Below are 21,978 nucleotides of genomic sequence, written 5' to 3'. Positions count from 1 at the left end.
AGCATTTACTGATTCTTTGAGAAGGCACCCAGTAGACTGCCTCTTAAATTCTTAAGCTTCTCTTAGCCACAACAGCCATATAATTCATTTTCACTTAATAAATTTTGGATTTATTAAATCTATTCTATGAAATTGAAAGCAACAATTCTGGAAAGGGGAATTCTCCTTCCCATGCCAAGTTTAAAAAGAAAAAAAAAAGGACTACTACCCTCTCAACACATATTCATTATGTAACATTTTACATTTGGAGAATACTCACACTCCCATGGCTTCATGGCTGCTTCGTGATAGAACCAGAAATTAATTTGTGGGTACATAACCTCCCTTTTCCTTGAGTTTTTCAGCATTTTTATACTGACGTAATCTATGTGGGTAGGGTAGATAGATATAGCTAAACAAAACATCAAGGTTTATATGCCTGAGTGATAAGAGGGGCAATGTATTTATTGGGGGAATAATTGATGAATTTGATTTTGAGTTTATAAATTTAATGGCCAATGTCCCATCTGTCAGTAAAGGTAAGACTCATGTGTGAATAATTAATGTTGGAGATTTCGACTTAAGCCAGACTCTCTCTGAGAGGCAGGAATGAAGGTGAATAGCCAAGGGAAGAGAACAGTGAGGAACCTAACAGGGAGGTGACAAGATCTGAGGAGCCAGGGGTTACTCAAAAGAGAAGTGCTAAAGAGCACCAGATAGTCTTAATTCTTTAAGCAGAAAACACAGTGACTTGGAGAAGAGGTGACAGCAAGATGCCAGCCAAGTCTCTCTCAGACCAGCATTCCCAAGGATATGACTTGGAATTTTCACCTTCCTTCTCAACCTTCTTAGCATCACCCAAATTTTACATGTGGTGAAATCAAGGAAATGAAAAATTAATGACTTCTCTAAAACACAGCACCAGGGATCAGACTTTATGTTATTCTACTCAGTGAAGGTATAGAGGGCTACATGCAAGAGATTATACCAGGTATGGGGCCCTTCTTTCTAAACCTAGGCAGTATAGTAAGTCTGAGAGACTCTTGAGTTGGGAATCCTTCATTCTCTTTCCAGAAAAGCAGATGTCCCATCACCCTCAAGATTGGTATACTTAAATCCAGCACCCCTGTTAAGGTATTAGGTTAGCGGAGCTCTTTGTTGCAGGGGTCAGAGATTCCACAGGGCCCACGTAAGTAATACGAAGGTGCTAAGTAGGCCAGGAGATGTGGCAGGATCACATTTTCATCAGCGGCTCCTCCGTTTTCACTACGTGAACTTTTATACATCTGTCTTTGGAGAGAAGCATCAGTGTCAGTCCTAGCAAGGAGACGTCTTGCCCTCAGGACATGAGTCTGAACTAGTACCTCAAAATGTGACAACAGAATTCTCTGATCACGTTTTAGACAAAAGGATTTATTTGCTGATCCCTAAGAAGCAAAATTCAGAGAAACATCTCCCTCCCCCACTGTAAGAATAGATAAACATTTTCAGTCGTCCTCTCCCTCTCCCCATGGCGGGCCCTTTGACGTGCACATCATCGTAGAACAGACTGACATCCAGAAATTCTCCAAAAAGGCACCTGGCACTGTCATGCCTTCTGCTACACCTCTCTGGAGGCAAGTGGAGCCTTTTCCGTAGCTTCTCGCTTTCAATAGAAATTTACTGAAAAATTTTCTTGATAGCAAAATATTTAAAGATTCTCTCCCCAGGCTCATCTTTTATTTATCTACTAGAAAAGTACTGAATTGAAAAGGTTTTTTCCCCCAGTTGTGATCAAAACATGGAATACTGAAGAACTTCCGGGTTACTCTAAGTTCTTAGGTTACACACATAGATATGTACACAGGAAGTTGAACCCCAAGTTCTATTCCTTCCCAAAATGGGTAACAGAGGATTTGATTAGAAGAGCAAAAAAAAAAAAAAACCCAAACCTGACAGTCATTCTATTGGCTTGGCCAAAACGTTCGTTCACGTTTTAAAAAGCCAAATGAACATTTTGGCCAACACAGTAATGATGGAGCAAAGCAGGCTTTTTTGACCATAAACTGATACCACCTCTTGGTCAGATCCATATAAGTCTCAAATTTCGAGGAGAGTCAGCAGAGAGTGCGAAGATATATGAACAGAGGAGAAAGCTGCTGAAGGCACAAAGGATCCCAAGGAATTTTTAGTGCTGTTTTCATTTAATAAGCCAGTAGTATAGCAACCTAAAGACCTTGGCTGTGATCACACCAGAATGTTTTTAATGGACTGCTGCGGGGAAACATGATGGACAGCGGGCGTCCTCTGGCTCATGGTGCTAAGTGGGCAGCTCCAGAACCAACTCTGTGGCGAGCCTATGGCTGGGGTGTGTAGCGGAGGTATTTCTTGCCAGATGGGAGCTCTTTGGTGAAGACTCCTTTAGGGAAAAGTTTTTTGGCTTCCTCTTCGGGGATGGTTGGAAGGACCATCACGCTGTCCCCATTCTATTGAAAAGACATTGAGAATGGTGAAATTCAATCTTTCATGATGAGAATAATCAAGTCTCCTTTGCTTTGCTCTCTCCCCCTGAGGTATTCTGCTTTCACAAATTGATCTCTGACACTTCTGGGAAGAGAAGTATTTCCCCACCTTAACAAGAAATAGGCCTGCTTTAAACCCAATAATGGTTTGCTACTGCATTTTAAAATTTAATTCTAAATAAGTCCTACCCTGTGTGACTGAACCCAGCTTCCTGTTTCACCCTTGGTCCCTACCTTCAACTCCTGCTGCCTTTTCCAGGCCTGTGGCTCTCCTGTTCCATGAACGTGCCAAACTCACTTTTCTAGGAAAACTCCTTAGCTGTTCCTTTAAGCCTGCTGTGCTCTTCCCTCCTAAAGATGCAGGACTTGGTCTCTCGCTTTCTTTATGTCTTCCCCAAAGGTCTCTTCAGAGAAGGGCCTTCCTTCCTTGACAGCCAAATATAAAAGCAACTCCTCCCACCTCTGCTCCCCTTTTCCCCACCTTTGCATGATTACTCTCTGTCATACACTGTCACCTAAGGTACTATAAACTTTACTGTTGGTCTTTACCCACTAGAATGTAAGTTTTGTGAGGGCAGGGACTTTACACTGATTGTTCACTGCTAAATCCCAATGCCCACTGTCTGGGCTCAGTAAACATAGGTTCAATGAATGGACACAATTTCAATGGTTTTTGCTGGTCAGATGAAGCAAAATAACAAGACCAGGTATTCAGGTTAGCAGATTAAAAAATGTAGCGACATTAAGAAACTCTTGTGATATTATCCGTTTCCTACATACTGCAGGAATCATAGAGATTAAAAATTCATGAACAGGTTTCAGAGAATTCTACATGGGTTTAAAAGACCGAAGCTTAAGAGAAATGTTTCAAGACATTAATACACCAAATAGTTTTATACCCATGACTTAAGTGGTCAAACTAAGTTCTGCTATAAATGTTTTGCCATCAGGAAGAGTTCAAGTTTTTTTTTTTTTTTTTTTTTTAAATCCTTTTATGTAGGAAAAGGAATCATTCTAACCAATTAATCTGTCCAAATAACCTAAAAGTTAGAAATATAGGGAGTTTGTGTTTTGTATAAAAGGTGTTGAAGACACTGGAAAATGGCCTCTCCATAAATCCTAAACTCAGCAAAGAGGAAAAATCCTCCCAGTATATTTGCATGCCAGAAACACAGCCCTAGATAACACCCTAAAGGGAGCCATTCAGATGGCCCCAGAGGCCTTCCAGGCAAGTTGGGGTGGCTAAAGTTCTGCCCTCTTAGCATCTTTACCTTCCAGTCAACCGGGGTGGCCACCCTCTTTTCTGCTGTCAGTTGGAGAGAGATAATTACTCTGAGAATCTCATCAAAGTTCCTGCCAGTGGTAGCTGGGTAGAGGATGGACAGTTTCAGTTTCTTATCAGGACCAAAAATAAACACCTGCAAAGTACACAGACACATAAACAGGAAGAACTCTCTGCATGTTTTTTATATTAAAGCCTCTTATAAGGCTCTTTAGTCATTAAAAATGTTCAAGGGCATAACAAAACAAAATAACAAAAGCTCCCAAGTATCTGGAAAGATATGCCAAACAAACTGGGTAGTTGGAATAGTTATGATTTTCTTCTCTATGTTATATTCCTAAACTTAAAGGGAATTATATTTGGTTTTGGCTATCTCAGTAAGAAAAACTGACTTGTGAACTGAATCCAGAAAAGGCCTCAGGAAGGTACTATGTTAACTATGGAAAATAACCATAAAAATAACACTAATGGGAGTTGATGGTGTTGTTTACTCACTAAGTTATGTCCAACTCTTTTGTGACCTATGGACCATAGCCCGCCAGGCTCCTCTGTCCATGGGATTTCCCAGGCAAGAATACTGGAGTGGGTTGCCATTCCCTACTCCAGGGGATCTTCCCAACCCAGGGATCAAATCCACGTCTCCTGCTTTGGCAGGCAGATTCTTTACCACTGAGCCACTTGGGAAGCCCCATGGGAGTTGACAATGGTCCTCAAAATTTTATATATTTTTGCAGATGTGGGGATAAGTTTGTTCTCTGGTGGATAAGGACAGAACAAATAAGAATTCAAAACAAGAGATGCCTTATGAAGTAGGCTATGACCCACTGCTTTTAAAGAGAGGGCTGTCAGGAGAACTATAGCAAAAGATTTCACAATTCTAGATGACATGTTAGGATAACTATTTTTATGTAGATTTCCAAAAGCTGTGAATTAAGCAGTTTATTAATAAGTTAGCTGAAAAATTTTACTTTGTACCAGCATTTAGAGAAAAAGTGAGAGTGCCAGCAGACACTTATCTCCTAACTGGAGATGTTCACCCATTTACTTGAGTTGCCCCAGGCATTTATACTCAGACAGATGTTTTCTAGATGTTTTCTGATTATCTAGTAGTGAATGTGCACAACTCACCACACGAGCAGTCACAGGCATGCCCTTTTCGTCTTTCTCTGCTGGGTCCAGCATGCCCAACTGGATGGCGAGGTCCCGATTCTTATCATCAATGATGGGAAAAGGTAACTTTTCCGTGGGCTCTTCACCATTGTAAGCGTTGATATCCTGAAATGAAGGGGAAAGGGAAAAAGGGAAGTCTAAAGCAGGCATATCCTCTAAATGCAATCAGTTAACAGCCATCATTTTGTAAGGCAGGGAAGAGAGGACCATAATCATAATAATTTCTCTACACAATTTTAATAAGAAAATTTATAAATGAACACGCCTTATCCCAACTGTTCACTGACAGAAACAACAGTCGGGTATAGTACTTCAGTTATAATCTAGAGCCTTTTCATGTTCAAGGCTCTTCAAATTCATCGTGTTTTTATTGCTTTGAGAAAGCAGCATTAAACTCTCTAAAAGTGGAATAATACAGAGTTAAGACGTTAATCCCAGGTACCTCTGAGTACCCAAACACTGTAAAAAAAACCACCAGTAACAATGAGTTCACATCCAGAAATTATGTCACAGGCAAAGATAATTCTGTAGATATGGTACTGATCTGACCCCTGCCTCAAAAGCACCCTGACTCAGACATTAAGCTACTGAAAACAAAGATATTAAGAAATGAGAAGAAATACAAAGCTTAGAGCAAAAAATAGAGTTGAATATTCACTTCAGGAACAAGTCAAAGGTAAATCTCTTACAGGTAAAAAGGCTGAGGTGAATTTACACTAGGGTGAAATACACATAAAAAGCAAAGCATTCCAAGTCTGAATTGAAGGACATGTACTTGCTTCCGCTCTCCATGCCTTCCTCCCCTAGTGAAAAAACTTTATTCATTTTTCTATCCTGGGAAGTTTTTTTGGGGAAAAAAAAAAAACATCTAGCTTTATTATTTGATCTGGCATTGAAATTGCACTTGAGGTAGGCTAAGCATTATGGTAAGTACATGTGGGATACAGATAAGTAAAGTTCCTGCCTCTAAAGGAACTTCTAATTTGGTTAGATGATTTTTGTAAGAAGTAGCAGCAAATGCAAGATGGTAATATGCAAATGGCAGAAGCTGAAGTACACCATCCTCCCCATGTGTACGACTGCTGAGCCAGGCAAGGGTTTAAGGACGGGGTATGACTTTGACCTGGGCCTTGAAGGATGGATACAATTTTCACAAGGCAAAGGAAGACATTCTAGGGAGAGGGAGCAACATTAATGAAACATATAGGCAAGTCTGAGCATAAACTATTGACTGGAGAATGAGGAATTTATCTGGGTAGTTTTAGGAAGTCAGGAAAAAGAGTTAATCCTGGAATAAGGTCACGTATTCTGTGACACCTTGAAAGTAAAACAGGAGTTGGTGGCATAGCAGATTAAGAACCTCTGTGGATTTCAGAGACGCCACAGAGACGCCACAGGATAAAGGTAGCATTCATGAACTTTGAAATGGATAACAAATTATACCATGTTTCTTAATTCTATGGGCTTAACTTTCTTCCTTCTGTCACTAGCAGTCTATCACATCACCACCACTAAAATAACAACCGACATGGTTTCATGCCACAGGCACCTTGAGGTTTCCTACATAACCAGGTGTAAAGTTGGGACTTGTTTCCTATTTAATGTGATCGCAATTCTGAAAATTCAAAGGCACAAGCTCACCAGGAAACGTGAACCTGGGTGTGTTTCTATACTTTAAAGAGTATTATATAGTTGGCTATAAACTCTTCCTTCTGCCACTTGTAGTCTCAATGATTGCGATGCAGTAACTCTCAACCCTGCTATTTGGATGACAGGCATTACATTACACCCCTGAAAAGCAAAGAACCATATGCTTTGGCTTTATTCTATCCTAATTCAAGCTAATTCCTACTCTCTATCATTTAGTATCAAAGAAAGTATCACCTTCACCTCGAAAAGGCCAAGCTACTCTATAAAATTTATAACATGATCTATAACCTCAAAGCTTCTGCCAACAGGTAGTACCTTGCTCCATGCAAGATGGTCTTCCACACTGTCTATGGAAAGAGCAATCATCTTAACATTTCTCTTGGCAAATTCTGGTGCCAGCTTCGCTGCTCTGCCGAGTTCCGTGGTACACACTGGGGTAAAGTCCCGAGGGTGGGAGAAGAGAATGCCCCATCTGAATAAGGAAAAGAAGGTCACAAGTGAATGAAGAGATGATCACCAACATCTTTTTAAATGCTTTCTTTTTAAATGTTTATGAAGACAATTGGGGATTCCCAGGTGGCGCTAGTGGTAAAGAACCCGCCTGCCAAAGCAAGAGATGTAAGAGATGTGGGTTCCATCCCTGGGTCAGGAAGATTCCCCTGGAGGAGGGCATGGGAACCCACTCCATTTGGGACAACACTGAAGGACTGAAACGACTTAGCATGCACGCATGAAGACAATCACTTTTTTTTTTTCATTCATTTTTATTAGTTGGAGGCTAATTACTTTACAATATTGTAGTGGTTTTTGCCATACATTGACATGAATCAGCCATGGATTTACATGTGTTCCCCATCCCGATCCCCCCTCCCGCCTCCCTCCCCATCCCATCCCTCTGGGTCTTCCCAGTGCACCAGCCCTGAGCACTTGTCTCATGCATCCAACCTGGGCTGGTGATCTGTTTCACCCTTGATAGTATACTTGTTTCAATGCTGTTCTCTCAGAACATCCCACCCTCGTCTTCTCCCTCAGAGTCCCAAAGTCTGTTCTGTACATCTGTGTCTCTTTTTCTGTTTTGCATATTGGATTATCATTACCATCTTTTAAAATTCCATATATATGCATTAGTATACTGTATTGGTCTTTATCTTTCTGGCTTACTTCACTCTGTATAATGGGCTCCAGTTTCATCCATCTCATTAGAACTGATTCAAATGAATTGTTTGTAATGGCTGAGTAATATTCCATGGTATATATGTACCACAGCTCCCTTATCCATTCGTCTGCTGATGGGCATCTAGGTTACTTCCATGTCCTGGCTATTATAAACAGTGCTGCGATGAACATTGGGGTGCACGTGTCTCTTTCAGATTTAGTTTCCTCGGTGTGTATGCCCAGGAGTGGGATTGCTAGGTCATATGGCAGTTCTATTTCCAGTTTTTTAAGGAATCTCCACACTGTTCTCCATAATGGCTGTACTAGTTTGCATTCCCACCAACAGTGTAAGAGGGTTCCCTTTTCTCCACACCCTCTCCAGCATTTATTGCTTGTAGACTTTTGGATAGCAGCCATCCTGACTGGTGTGTAATGGTACCTCATTGTGGTTTTGATTTGCATTTCTCTGATAATGAGTGATGTTGAGCATTTTTTCATGTGTTTGTTAGCCATCTGTATGTCTTCTTTGGAGAAATGTCTGTTTAGTTCTTTGGCCCATTTTTTGATTGGGTCATTTATTTTTCTGGAATTGAGCTGCAGGAGCTGCTTGTATATTTTTGAGATGAATCCTTTGTCTGTTGCTTCGTTTGCTATTATTTTCTCCCATTCTGAGGGCTGTCTTTTCACCTTGCTTATAGTTTCCTTTGTTGTGCAACAGCTTTTAAGTTTAATTAGGTCCCATTTGTGTATTTTTGCTTTTATTTCCAATATTCTGGGAGGTGGGTCATAGAGGATCCTGCTGTGATTTATGTTGGAGAGTGTTTTGCCTATGTTCTCCTCTAGGAGTTTTATAGTTTCTGGTCTTACATTTAGATCTTTAATCCATTTTGAGTTTATTTTTGTGTATGGTGTTAGGAAGTGTTCTAGTTTCATTCTTTTACAAGTGGTTGACCAGTTTTCCCAGCACCACTTGTTAAAGAGGGGGGTTGTCTTTTTTCCATTGTATATCCTTGCCTCCTTTGTCGAAGATAAGGTGTCCATAGGTATGTGGATTTATCTCTGGGCTTTCAATTCTGTTCCATTGACCTATATTTCTGTCTTTGTGCCAGTACCATACTGGAAGACAATCACTTTTAAACTTTTCTGTTGTGGAATGCTTTTCAATTATCTCCCCAGAAAAACCTGCTTCATGCCCAATTCAATCAAATATATGAAATTCAATACGGTAAATATTTAAAAAGACTGTCAGGGTATTGCCTACTTTAGTAACTCCAGAGCCACCCTGAGTCCTTTTCAGCTAAAAAAATCTGTGCTATTCAAACTAAATACTTACTAAAATAGCTTCTCCCCTCCTTTACACTTTCTACATTTTTTTCTAAGCACAGATATGCTGACATTCACCTCCAATAATGGATGAGCCAGTATGCTTGAATCTAGACCAATGCCTGACTTAAATAATAAACACATTATGTAACCTGAAATAAATAGGCTTCTATCCTCTATTTATATGTAAAGTTAAAGCTGAAACTTGGCTTCTTTTACGTGAACAGATATAAAAACTTATGTAAAACTAGTTTACTGATCTAACTTGCTAAACAGGACACCCAATATTTGTACCCTGACAAAACAACAGCATTTTAAGAGTTTCACCTATCTCTTCACATGCAGTTTCTTCTTCCTTTAGACCAAGCTGGTAGAAAAAATACAGCCTTCAATGTTGATTTCTACAACTACAGATTCTTAGGGAAATAGTATTATCTAAATCATCATTGCCTAAGATTAAACTTGTATAAATTTTAAGCACATTTCAAGCTCAGTCACCAAGAATCTTTGGAGTACTGTCTTCTGGGCAGCAGAAACTATTCTTTCAACTGAAAATCTAACACTCAGTTTCCACACTCTAGTTGACTTAACAACATTAAAGCAGGACCTTAAACTAGTAGATTACTCACAGTAGCCTAGACGCCACACTGACCTCCTCGAGGCTTGCCAAATTTCCTGAAGCACAAAGAAGAAAGCAGAGACAGGGTACCTAATTCCCACCTACATCTGCCACTCAGCTCCCAAGGTTTCAGGAAAGGAAAAGACCTTCTTATAAAAAGGATGGATGGCCCTCTGGCAAGACTGGGAAGAGGAAGGTAATATTTTTAAGATTGTGGGAGGATGTGGTATGTTTACTTTTTTATATATATAAAGGGCAATAAGAGATTTATTTAAAATGTTTAAAAATAATTAACCTAGTTATGAGTACAATCTAGGCCTTAGAGTCTGTGGTGAAGGTTCTATTTAAGGGTCAGATGAGACTTAAGCAAAGTCTCCAGAAGTTGAGGAAAAAAATGAACAGGGCAGTTCCTCTTGTATTGTTAAAGAGGTGATTAGTTAGAAAAATCAGGTCTTCTCTTTGCATTGTGAGTCAAGACACTGTTTTGCTGAATCATGTTAAGGAAACCTGTCTGAAGCCACTTCATATCCTCCCCTTCAGAAACCACACTCTAGTCTGCTCCTGGCTAGGAACAGCATAACTCCTGAGAATGTCTTACTGTGATCTGTTCCCCTCTAAGTCTCCCTACTGCTGCTCTTCAGAGGAATACAACTACAGTATCCCCTTTCCTTCCTTCATTTTCAAAAGACAAAAAGGTTTCCTCCTTTAAGAGAGATGATCCCAACTCACTAACCCCCTGGAAAAACCCAAGGAAAACCCACGTTTTGTTTGGTGAAGATGTACTGTGAAGAAGCTGCTTCTATCACATATATATGGTGATTGGGCTCAATAAACTCATCCCAAACCCCTTGGCTGTTTCCAATTGTCCAGGGGAAGGGTAGGTACCTGTGATGTTTGAAATCATAATTTTTTTCTCCAAAACACATCTGATCAAAAATTGATAGTCTGAACTGAAATCACATGAAGAATGGAGTTGGGAAAAATTATATTCAGCACAATCCATTTACTATAGTGTTATAAAAGGCTCAAACTTATTTTTGGGGTAAGACAGGAAATAGTACTCTCTCATACTTGACCCAAGGCAGACTTGTGTATTATTTGTTTACAGATGCAGTTTTCTCTCTCATCTTCCTGTTGCTGGTTCCTTGAGAAGGTACCACTTTTAATCAGATCAACAAAAAATCCAAACAAGTAGGATTAGCTTAAATGGTGACATCATTATAACTATTGCTACAATAAACATATGCTTCATAATAATATTTAGCTTCAATCTATACAACCTAAGAGCTTTGGCAAGGTTTTGTTTTATGTGGGTGGGGGCTGTAGGTTAAGAATGGGAAGAAATATTCTCTGAAAATCCCATGGAGTTTTGGAGAAATACTAATACCTAGATATTTGAATATGAGACTGGACATGGTCTGTATTTCTTTAGTCTTTGCCTGCTTTTAAGGTCTGAGTGTTTCATTTCTCATCCTTTTTCTAGCCTAGTCCTCTCTTTCAAAGAACTTAGCTTTTCCCTTAATCAGTGGTTGGAAAAAATCCCCAGTGGCTCAGGTGGTAAAGAATCCACCTGCAATGTGGGAGACGTGGGTTTGATCCCTGGGTTGGGAAGATCCCTGGAGGAGGGAATGGCTACCCACTCCAGTATTCTTGCCTGGAGAATCCCATGGATTCTCCCTGGCAGGCTGCAATCCATGGGGTCAGAAAAAGTCAGACACAACTGAGCAACTCACACTTCGAAGAGGTTGGTTAGGCCTAAGAATCTCTCCCAGGTGCTCTGCAGAGGTTTGGCCTATCATTAATTCATCTCATAAAGTTCACCCTCTGTCTGTAATATATACACCTGGACACTTTATAAAAGGGATACAAAGCAAGAAGAGATTGTAAAGCCTTAGACCACAGTGTGTGTGTGGGGGGGCAGGCACTGGAATCCCAGAACCACAATATAACTAGACTCAGCTGGGATGTTTCATATTAAATCTAATCAACTTGAAGTTTGCTGATTCAGAAGCTGTCAAACCACAGTTCCACCAATATACTCCTAGTCATAATAGTATGATTGCTAGGCTAGATCACGGGTCACCAGTTTGGCAAGGCTACGTGGGGCTGGGAGCTAGGCAGAAGGGGGAGGGGCAGTAAGAAGCACTCTGCTGTTAAACACAAGGGCCTCCAAGTGGGAGGTGTTGGTGTCCATGACCTACCCATAGTTACTGCAAACTGAACAACCTCAGAAAGCCCTTCCCTCAGGGTGCTGCAAGTTCTGGAATAAAGGACACACCCGCACACAGAGTGTTCTGGGTTCCTCCCAAAGCTGTTATCAAATCAAATTCTAGCAGCTGGCGGAGGCTTTGGACAATAAGTCTTTCAGTCATCAATTTGGCAGCTGGTGGTTTAAATTTTTTTGTGCTGAGAAGCCTGCAAATACCACTGCAGCAAGCAGAACCCTCAGATAACACGCTGGGCCCTTCCTAAACCTTCAGCCATCAGGCGTGTCCTTTGACTGGCCTTGGCTACCCACCTTCCCCGGGGAACGAACTGCAGAACGGAGGGAGGGAGGGAGGGACGACCCTGGGCACGAGTCCCGGGAACTGACCGCCGATGCTGCCCAGCCCCTTCCCCCTCCCGGCCTCGGCTGGACCATGCTACTCGCACAGTTTACCCAACAGAACTAAATAGACTCAAACTCTCCTCCGCACTGGCCTCCCATTCCTGGGACCCGCGGGAACCCAATTTTGTTCCCCCTCCCCCTTCCTCATCCGGGAGCCAGCCCAACCACGCGGGGGCCAAGAAGCGAGAGGCGATCAAGTGCCGGTGCAGGGCGGGCTGGAGGGTCGCTGCCCCTCCGCAGCGCCGCCGCGAAGAAGCGTTCAGACAACGAGACGCACGTGCAGGAACCGGTGCCGGGAGGAGGCAGGCGACGAGCAGGGGCCGAGCGGTGAGGAGGACCGAAGGGAGGAAAAAGGGAAGGCACCCCTGAGTCCGGGCGTAACCCGAGGCTAGGGCAGGGCGACGAGGTGGCTACTTACGAGTCTCCCAGATAGTCGTGGAAACGGATGCGGCCGATGGTAGTATTTGCTTCGAAGTTGGGAGCCTCGTCCCCAAGGAGGAGACCTCCGGGCATGGCGGCAGCAGTGACGCGGGGAGTAGGAGGAGGTGCAGCACCGACAGCCACTAGCCTGCTGGTTCTGGCGGTGTAGGTGCTGGAGGCGGAATAAATGGGGCTTCCAGGGGCGGGACCAAAGCCGAGTCCAGACAGGCGGGGTCGCGGCGGGAGCTATAGGCGGGGCCAGGAGGCGGGGCCAGGTCGTTTGCGGGGTGGGCGGGGCCGCGTCTGGCGTCTGGTGTCTGGCCGCGGCGGCGACAGGGGCGAGAGTCCGGAACGGGCGGGAATCTGAGGCAGGGCTCGGGAAGGCCTATCCTGGACCCGGTCCAGCACCCCGCCAGGCTTCTGCCCTGCCGGGAGCCTGTGGACACTGTCGCGCCTTCCTCACGTGACAGGGGACTCAATGACGTCGCCCTTTGGAGGCTTGGAGGTGTTTCTGGGCTTTGGAGGTAAAGGAAGCGGAACGCAATAGGAAGGGGCGCCCCTAGGCGGTCAGCCGCCCTACGGACACGCCAGAATCCGCGGAGTCCCTCCTGCTCACCTCCTCAAGGCCAACTGCAGGCCAAGGGGGTCCAGAGACCCCTGCACTCCCGGCTCTGTTAGCGTGAGCGTCTGGAATCCTGACCGCCCCAGCCAGCCTAGCCATCCTGAATTCTGTTATCAGAGGATGTGGCAAGACACAGGCATGTGGGCCACCTTACGTCAGAGGAAGTGGCTTTCTTGTTGCAGCAACAATTCCAGCAACCTTGTCAGTACGTGCTTGGGAGAATGTGACGGAACTTTTAGTTTTATTCCACTCCCAGAGTTCATTTTGGACCATAAGATATTCAACACAATTATCCTGAAATTTAAGCATAAATATAAAAACCTACTTGTGATCTATTGTGTGCAAATCAACACGGCCACCCAGGGAAATGGAAGCTTAGATTCATTTATTTAACTTTCTACCTGCCCAAGTTAGGCAAGATGACTGTTCTCTTGGAGCTTTTATTATAGTGAGGGAGACATCATTAAACAGGAATATATTAGACAGTAGCATGTGCTCGAGGGTAACTGAGGTGCTGCTTGGACTGGATGGTCTGCTCAGGGAAAGCCTTCAGGATAATGTAGGTAAACTGGACGTAGTTAACCTCTGCCATAGTGCATCAAGGGCTCCTTCGTAGGGATAAGACTCCCAACTTACAGGCCAGTAATACCAATTGTCAGGTGCATCTGTTTTCATAACTCTCTTAATATTTACATAGTAAATGCTCTGGAAATGGTAGCTATTACTTGGATGATGATAGTAATTTATGCAATAACCCTTCCTTTGCCAACTGTTCTATGTGCTATGCTAGGCCTGGTGATACAGAAGAGAGAGTCTTTCCTCTTAGAAGGAAAGCAGATGTACAGTTGTGATAAAGCAGTTATGATTAAAATGGAAAATGCTGATGGAGAGTTGGGTGAGGGCAGGGTGCCAAGTTGTTAAAGAGTTAAAAGGTAGGAAGGAAAAAGTAAAGGCTTTGGCAATGGCCGTTTGGAAGAACAACGAACAGTACATTATGATTGTGAACTCCTCAAGGTTAGACCATATTTTATTGATAAATGTTTGTGACCTGTTAGACATAATGGGTGTGGAACTAGATTGCGCAAAGTATTGGAGAACCATTTGGCCACCTTCCTGCAGCCACAGCAGCAAAGTTTCTTGTCCATTTTCTGCTGGGAATGAAAGCATAATGTATCCGTAATTATAATAGTAGCTAGGCAAAAATTCTTATCCACTTTGAGCTTCCCTTGTGGCTCAGCTGGTAAAGAATCCGCCTGCAGTGCGGGAGACCTGGGTTCGATCCCTGAGTTGGGAAGATCCCCTGGAGAAGGGAAAGGTTACCCACTCCAGTATTCTGACCTGGAGAATTCCCTGGACTGTTTAGTCCATGGGGTTGCAAAGAGTTGGACATGGCTTAGTGACTTTCACTTTCACTTTGGAGGAAATACTTAAAACTTGAAAATAATGTTAAAAAGGTGGGATGATGTTTTTAAAAGCAATTCTTGTAAAACTTCCTTGTTAAATTAGATTTTCTTTTCAGAAAAAAAATAGAGGGCTGGAGTACAGGAAACTCTCTTGATCAGGGCAGTGCTATCAAGCTGCTGTGTGAGTGGGGCTGATAATCTCTCCACTGCTCTTTTTTAATCATGTTTAATGTGGTTACTCCTTCCTATCATATCTGCTTCAAGACACCTACAATCTGGGAAGAAAGCAAAATAGGACATATGGGAGTAAAAATGAAAAGACAACAGCTTATGAAATGCTAGAATGATGAATAGTTCTCAGAGGGACTTTGGAGCAGTAAATTCTGACACTTCTTCCCCCAAATACAACACTCTTCCTGAAAGTTTACTGTTTATACTGAAAGAGACTGTTTAGTAAGTTTCACAAATAATGATTTGGGGGGGGGTGGTGGTGGATTTTTTTCATTAATGGTTAAAGAATTAGGTTTTAAAACATAGTAGAACAAAGACCAAAAGTCAACTTGGAATTACTTAAACGATGATGAATTAAGTTACCAATTTTCTTATCTGCTTTTAGTTAAGCATAAGCGACTTGATGCTGTAATGGAAACAAATTAAGATTTTTAAAGAGTGAGCGGTGAATATCAAGTTGTGAAACTTCATATCTGTATATCTACAGAGACTATCAGAGAGAGGAAACAGGGGAAAGATAAAGAGGGATAGAAGAGAAAGCAGCAGACAAGTAGTAAGAGCTGGGAAAGGGAAGAAGAAAGAAAGAATAAGGAGAGAAAAGTGTTTGGGGAGAGAAACCAATTTGAATGCCTGCCTTGCCCAGACTTCTCCTCAGCAAAGTTGACCACACGGCCCTGCCACTCTGGCGTTTGGTGGTTGCCCAGGACTGGGTGCTTGACTCAAAGGCAATCAATCTGCAGACTGGGTAATAGCCTGTGGGAGCCTGGTACAAAATGTTTTGTTATTGGTTCTTTTTTTGATGACTGGAACACAAGACGACCAATTAAGTTAACAGTTCAAAGTAGTTCCCAGGTAGGGTAGAAGCTGAAAGATGGTTAAGTATGATAGTAAGCAGAAGCCATGAGATGGCCCAGAGAAGAGTGGAAGTGGCAGGAACTCTAGAAGCAGAGCAGCAGATGACTGATGCTCAAGGGTGCAAGATAACTCACCTAGTCATTAAAGGATACTTCATACAGGATACTAACTAATAACCTCCTAGCTTCCCAACTTAAATTCTTTGAGGCCTACTTCCAGGGTGAACTAAAACAGGTGGTGAGAGAAGTCCTCCCCAGGTACGGGCAATCAAGCTATAGATTTTTCTGAGAATTTAAAGATGATGATGATTATAATAATATCAGGCTGCTTGTCATTAGCACCAAAATCTGGCACTTCTAAGCAATGTTAGTGATAAAATACTTTTTTTAGAAAAGTCTTGATGTTGGTCTAAATTGTAAACAATTGCTCCAGTCACTGGTGAGTATTAATAATGTAATATATACCTTAGCTCTAGGTTAGCACATTTAACTTATGTGTGTTCTGTGCTTAGTCTCTCAGTCGTGTCCAACTCTTCGTGACCTCATGTTCCTCTGTCCATGAAATTCTCCAGGCAAGTGGGTTACCATGCCCTTCTCCAGAGGATCTTCCCAACCCAGGGATAAAACCTGGGTCTCCCACATTGCAGTCTGATTCGTTTCCATCTGAGCCACCAGTGAAGCCCACATTTAACTTACTTATCCTTTTTTTATTTTTTTTAAGAAAGTCTTCTACATAGAAGTTAATTTGGAGAATTCTCCACCCTCCAGTCAGCTCTCTCTGTATTTGTAGACCTCATTTATTTCAATTATAAATTCGTTGTGGTTCAGGCTGTTTTCCAGCATTGTTTCTTTCTCTGACTCCTGAAGTAATAATTCTTGGATTTAAATAACAGGTTTGAAGCAAGCAACAACAGCTCAATGATTATAAAGTTAAAGTAACAGAACTCAAGTTATGTCATTGTGAGTGACCACTGGAATTTTTGTGTATAAAATGTATAGGGTATGATGTCATCTGCAAACAGTGATGGTTTTACTTCTTCTTTTCCTACTTGGATTTCCTTTATTTCTTTTTCTTCTCTGATTGTTGTGACTGGGACGGTCAAGATTATGTTAAATAAAAAGGGTGAGAGTGGACATCATTGTCTTGTTCCTCATCTTACAGGAATTGTTTTCAGCTTTTCACCATTAAGTATGATCTTTGTGTTTGTCATGTATGGCCTTTATTATGTTGAGATCTGTTCTGTCTGTGTCTGCTTTCTGAAGAATTTTTATCATAAATCGATGTTGGATTTTGTCAAAAGCTTTTCATGTGTCTATTGAGATGATTATATGGTTTTTTTTTTATTATATGGTTTTTATTCTTCAATTTGTTAATGTGGTATGTCACATTGATTGATTTGTGGATTTGAAAAATCTTTGCATTCCTGGGATAAATCCCACATGATCATGGTGTATGATCTTTTTAATGTAAAGAAATAAAACTTTTATTTAATAAAGAAATAAAATGAATCTAAATACGAAAGAAGTAAAACAGTTTCTATTTGCAGATGACATAAACTGTAACTAATAAGAAGGAAATGGCAACCCACTCCAGTATTCTTGCCTGGAGAATCCCAGGGACAGAGGAGCCTGGTGGGCTGCCGTCTGTGGGGTCACACAGAGTCAGACATGACTGAAGCAACTTAGCAGCAGCGGCAGCAGTAAATAATAAAATCCTAATAATGCCACCAGAAAACTATTAGAGCTAATCAATGAATTTGGTAAAATCGTAGGATAGTTGCATCTCTATACATTAACAATGAAGTACAGAGAGAGGAAATAAGGAAACAGTCCCATTTACTGTCACATAAAAAAGGATAAAATAACTAGAAATACACCTACATAAGGAGGCAAAAGACCTATACTCTGAAAACTAGAAGACACTGATGAAAGATACTGAAGACAACACAAATAGATGGACAGATATACCATATTCTTGGATTGGAAGAATCAATATTGTTAAAATAATACTACTCAAGCAGTCTACAGATTCAATTCAACCTCTATCAAAATAGCAATGTCATTTTTCACAGAACTAGAACAAATAATTTAAAAAATTTTGTATGGAAACACAAAAGACCCTAAATAGCCAAAACAATCTGGAGAAAGAACAGAGCTGGGGGAATCACATGTCCTAACTTTAGACTATTTACAAGGCTACAGTGATCAAACAGTATGGTACTGGCACAAGAACAGACACCTATCAATGGAACAGGGTAGAGAGCCCAGAGATAAACTCACACACTTTTGGTCAATTGATCTATGACAAAGGCAGTAAGAATATACAGTGGACAAACAGTCTCTTCAATATGGGATGCTGGGAGAACTGAACAGCTATGTGAACAGCTATGTGTAAAAGAATTAAATTAGAACATTCTCTAACACCATATACAAAAATAAATTCAAAGTAGATTAAAGACCTAAATGTAAGACTGAATACTGTAAAACTCCTAGAGGAAAACATAGGCAGATAACTCTTTAACATAAATTGCAGCAATTTTTTGGGATCCATCTCCTGAAGTAAAGGAAATAAGAACAAACACAGTTGGGACCTGATTAAACTTAAAAGCTTTTGCACAGCAAGGGAAATTATCAATAAAATGAAAAGATAGCCTACTGAATGAGAGAAAATATTTGCAAGTGATATGACCAATAAGGGGTTGATATCTAGCATATATAAACAGATCATACAACTCAATAAAAAAAAAAAAAAGAACTGAATAGACATTTTCCCAAAGAGGAAATGTAGATGGCCAACAGGCACATGTGAAAATACTCAGCATCACTAATCATCAGGGAAATGCAAATCAAAGCCACAATGAGATAACACCTGTGATTTTATGTAGTCATGCATTTTAAGCCTTTGGCATATTTGACAAACTTCCCAAAATCAAATTCTAAATGAAGTTTTTTGACCGTAAACTAACTTTGGGAATTTATCAGAGAGCCCCAGAATATCTCAAGAGATTTATTTTCTTATAAAAAGAGAGATATTAAACTCAGTTCAGTTCAGTTGCTCAGTCGTGTCTGACTCTTTGTGACCCCATGAACCGTAGCATGTCAGGCCTCTTTGTCCATCACCAACTCCCAGAGTCTACCCAAACCCATATCCATTGTGTCAGTGATGCCATCCAACCATCTCATCCTCTGTTGTCTCCTTCTCCTCCTGCCCTCAATCTTTCCCAGCGTCAGGGTCTTTTCAAGAGTCAGCTCTTTGCATCAGGTGGCCAAAGTATTGGAGTTTCAGCTTCAACATCAGTCCCTCCAATGAACACCCACAACTGACCTCCTTTAGGATGAACTGGTTGGTTCTAAACTAATTAGACTTATTTGACATGTTAAATTACATGAGAAGTGTTGTCAATAAGACATGGTGTTTGACCTTTTGGGGTTATATTTGTGTATAAATAATATATATATGTATTATTCATATAAGTGTTACAGAAATTACATGAGACTCTGAGAAATCTGATATGTCCTGGTATAATGTTATCAGTTAAATTCCAGTTATCATCTTGAAATGTTGTATATCTCAGAAATGACCAATTTTTTTGGTCAGTTGTATCTAAATAGACCCTTATTAAGTCCTTAACTAAGGATATTTTTAAGTCTTTTGTTATTCACAGTTATTGTTTTACTCTGATGCTTTCCTGCAAACTTGCAAGCAACTATGATCCAAAATTGCTTGTCCTCCATGGAAGCAACCTAGATGCCCATCAGCAGACGAATGGATAAGGAAGCTGTGGTAAATATACACCATGGAATATTACTCAGCCATTAAAAATAATTCATTTGAATCAGTTCTAATGAGATGGATGAAACTGGAGCCCATTATACAGAGTGAAGTAAGCCAGAAAGATAAAGACCAATACATTATACTAACGCATATATATATGGAACTTAGAAAGATGGTAATGATAACCCTATATGCAAAACAGAGAAAGAGACACAGATGTACAGAACAGAATTTTGGACTCTGTGGGAGAAGGCAAGGGTGGGATGTTTCGAGAGAACAGCATCGAAACATGTATATTATCTAGGGTGAAACAGATCACCAGCCCAGGCTGGATGCATGAGACAAGTGCTCAGGCCTGGTGCACTGGGAAGACCCAGAGGGATCGGGTAGAGAGGGAGGTGGGTGGGGGGATTGGGATAGGGAATACATGTAAATCCATGGCTGATTCATGTCAATGTATGACAAAAACCACTACAATATTGTAAAGTAATTAGCCTCCAAATAATAAAAATAAATGGAAAAAAAAAAAAAAAAAAGCAAAACCCAAAATTGCTTGTCCTCCAAGGTTAGTGGAAAGGACCGTGACAAATACTTTAGAATACAGAGTTCTGATAACTTTTAAGATCATGCCATTGAGCTGGGTGTAAATTTTCAGAACTCAAGTGGAAATTGATGGATTCTTAAAACTGCAAACCAAATATCAAACATAATAACAATTAGTTACATGACACTGAGTGAACTGGTGAGAATGATTACAAATTTTATGAATTTTTGTTTGGAACATTGCTGGTTCTTTAGTATTTTGCTTTTCAGATTTAAAAAAACCTTTTCTTCTCTTTCCTTAGCCACCTCCAACTTACAGCAACTTGGTAAATTATACCTTTGTGGACAAAGGTGAAACAATTACTCTTTTCCCCTATATGATGCCTACAGAATTTGGAAAAGCTTATTGAATGTTTTTAATTTCATGATAATATATTTTCATAAATTCAGTAAGAATCTGTTCTCCTTATCAGTTCAGTTCAGTCACTCACTAGTGTTTGACTCTTTGCGACCCCATGGACTGCAGCACATCAGGCTTCCCTGTCTATCACCAACTCCTGGAGCTTGCTCAAACTCATGTCCATTGAGACAGTGATGCCATCCAGCCATCTCATCCTCTGTCATCCCCTTCTCCTCCTGCACCCAATCCCTCCCAGCATCAGGGTCTTTTCCAGTGAGTCAACTCTTCGCATGAGGTGGTCAAAGTACTGGAGTTTCAGCTTCAGCATCAGTTCTTCCAATGAACACCCGGGACTGATCTCCTTTAGGATGGACTGATTGGATCTCCTTGCAGTTCAAGGGACTCTCAAGAGTCTTATCCAACACCGCAATTCAAAAGCATCAATTTTTCGGTGCTCAGCTTTCTTCACAGTCCAACTCTCACATCCACACATGACCACTGGAAAAACCATAGCCTTGACCAGATGGACCTTTGTTGACAAAGTAATGTCTCTGCTTTTTAATATGGTGTCTAGGTTGGTCATAACCTTCCTTCCAAGGGGTAAGCGTCTTTTAATTTCATGGCTGCAGTCACCATCTGCAGTGATTTTGGAACCCAGAGAAATAAAGTCTGACACTGTTTCCACTGTTTCCCCATCTATTTCCCATGAGGTGATGGAACCAGATGCCATGATCTTAGTTTTCTGAATGTTGAGCTTTAAGCCAACTTTTTCACTCTCCTCTTTCACTTTCATCAAGAGGCTCTTTGGTTCCTCTTCACTTTCCGCCATAACGGTGGTGCCATCTGCATATCTGAGGTTACTGATATTTCTCCGGGCAATCTTGATTCCAGCTTGTGCTCCCTCCAGCCCACCGTTTCTCATGATGTACTCTGCATAGAAGTTAAATAAGCAAGGTGGCAATGTACAGCCTTGACGTACTCCTTTTCCTATTGGGAACCAGTCTGTTGTTCCATGTCCAGTTCTAACTGTTGCTTCCTGACCTGCATACAGGTTTCTCAAGAGGCAGGTCAGGTAGTCTGGTATTCCTATCTCTTTCAGAATTTTCCACAGTTTTTTGTGATCCACACAGTCAGAGGCTTTGGCGTAGTCAGTAAAGCAGAGATAGATGTTTTTCTGGAACTCTCTTGCTGTTTTGATGATCCAGTGGATGTTGGCAATTTGATCTCTGGTTCCTCTGCCTTTTCTAAAACCAGCTTGAACATCTGGAAGTTCGTGGTTCACATATTGCTGAAGCCTGGCTTGGAGAATTTTGAGCATTACTTTACTAGCGTGTTTGATGAGTGCAATTGTGCAGTAGTTTGAGCATTCTTTGGCATTGCATTTCTTTGGGATTGGAATGAAAACTGACCTTTTCCAGTCCTGTGGCCACTACTGAGTTTTCC

The 21,978-nt window shown here is 41.3% G+C and overlaps 2 protein-coding genes across 7 annotated transcripts in view; one reads left to right on the top strand and one right to left on the bottom strand.

Moving 5' to 3' along the window:
• Nucleotides 1–1,371: 1,371 nt before the first annotated feature.
• PRDX6 (peroxiredoxin 6) lies at nucleotides 1,372–12,902 on the bottom strand. Its single transcript, XM_065936062.1, has 5 exons — nucleotides 12,706–12,902; nucleotides 6,898–7,054; nucleotides 4,891–5,037; nucleotides 3,752–3,898; nucleotides 1,372–2,444 (listed from the first exon to the last, which is right to left on the bottom strand). The coding sequence occupies exons 1-5, from the start codon at nucleotides 12,798–12,800 to the stop codon at nucleotides 2,316–2,318; spliced, it is 675 nt and encodes a 224-aa protein (XP_065792134.1). The 5' UTR covers nucleotides 12,801–12,902; the 3' UTR covers nucleotides 1,372–2,315.
• Nucleotides 12,334–21,978, top strand: part of AADACL3 (arylacetamide deacetylase like 3) — a 109,354-nt gene continuing 99,709 nt past the window's right edge. For 3 of the 6 annotated variants that reach the window (XR_010663321.1, XM_065936058.1, XM_065936054.1), the window contains exon 1: nucleotides 13,024–13,212. The gene's annotated coding sequence lies outside the window, so the exon portion shown is untranslated. Of the gene's footprint in view, nucleotides 12,615–13,023; nucleotides 13,213–19,162; nucleotides 19,602–21,978 lie in introns of those variants that run through there. The other 3 variants (XM_065936055.1, XM_065936060.1, XM_065936059.1) reach the window with 3 other exon arrangements.

The sequence above is a fragment of the Muntiacus reevesi genome, chromosome 5 (assembly GCF_963930625.1).
Source record: "Muntiacus reevesi chromosome 5, mMunRee1.1, whole genome shotgun sequence".
In the NCBI taxonomy this organism is placed as follows: domain Eukaryota; kingdom Metazoa; phylum Chordata; class Mammalia; order Artiodactyla; family Cervidae; genus Muntiacus; species Muntiacus reevesi.
This window is presented reverse-complemented; position numbering and strand designations above follow the sequence as displayed.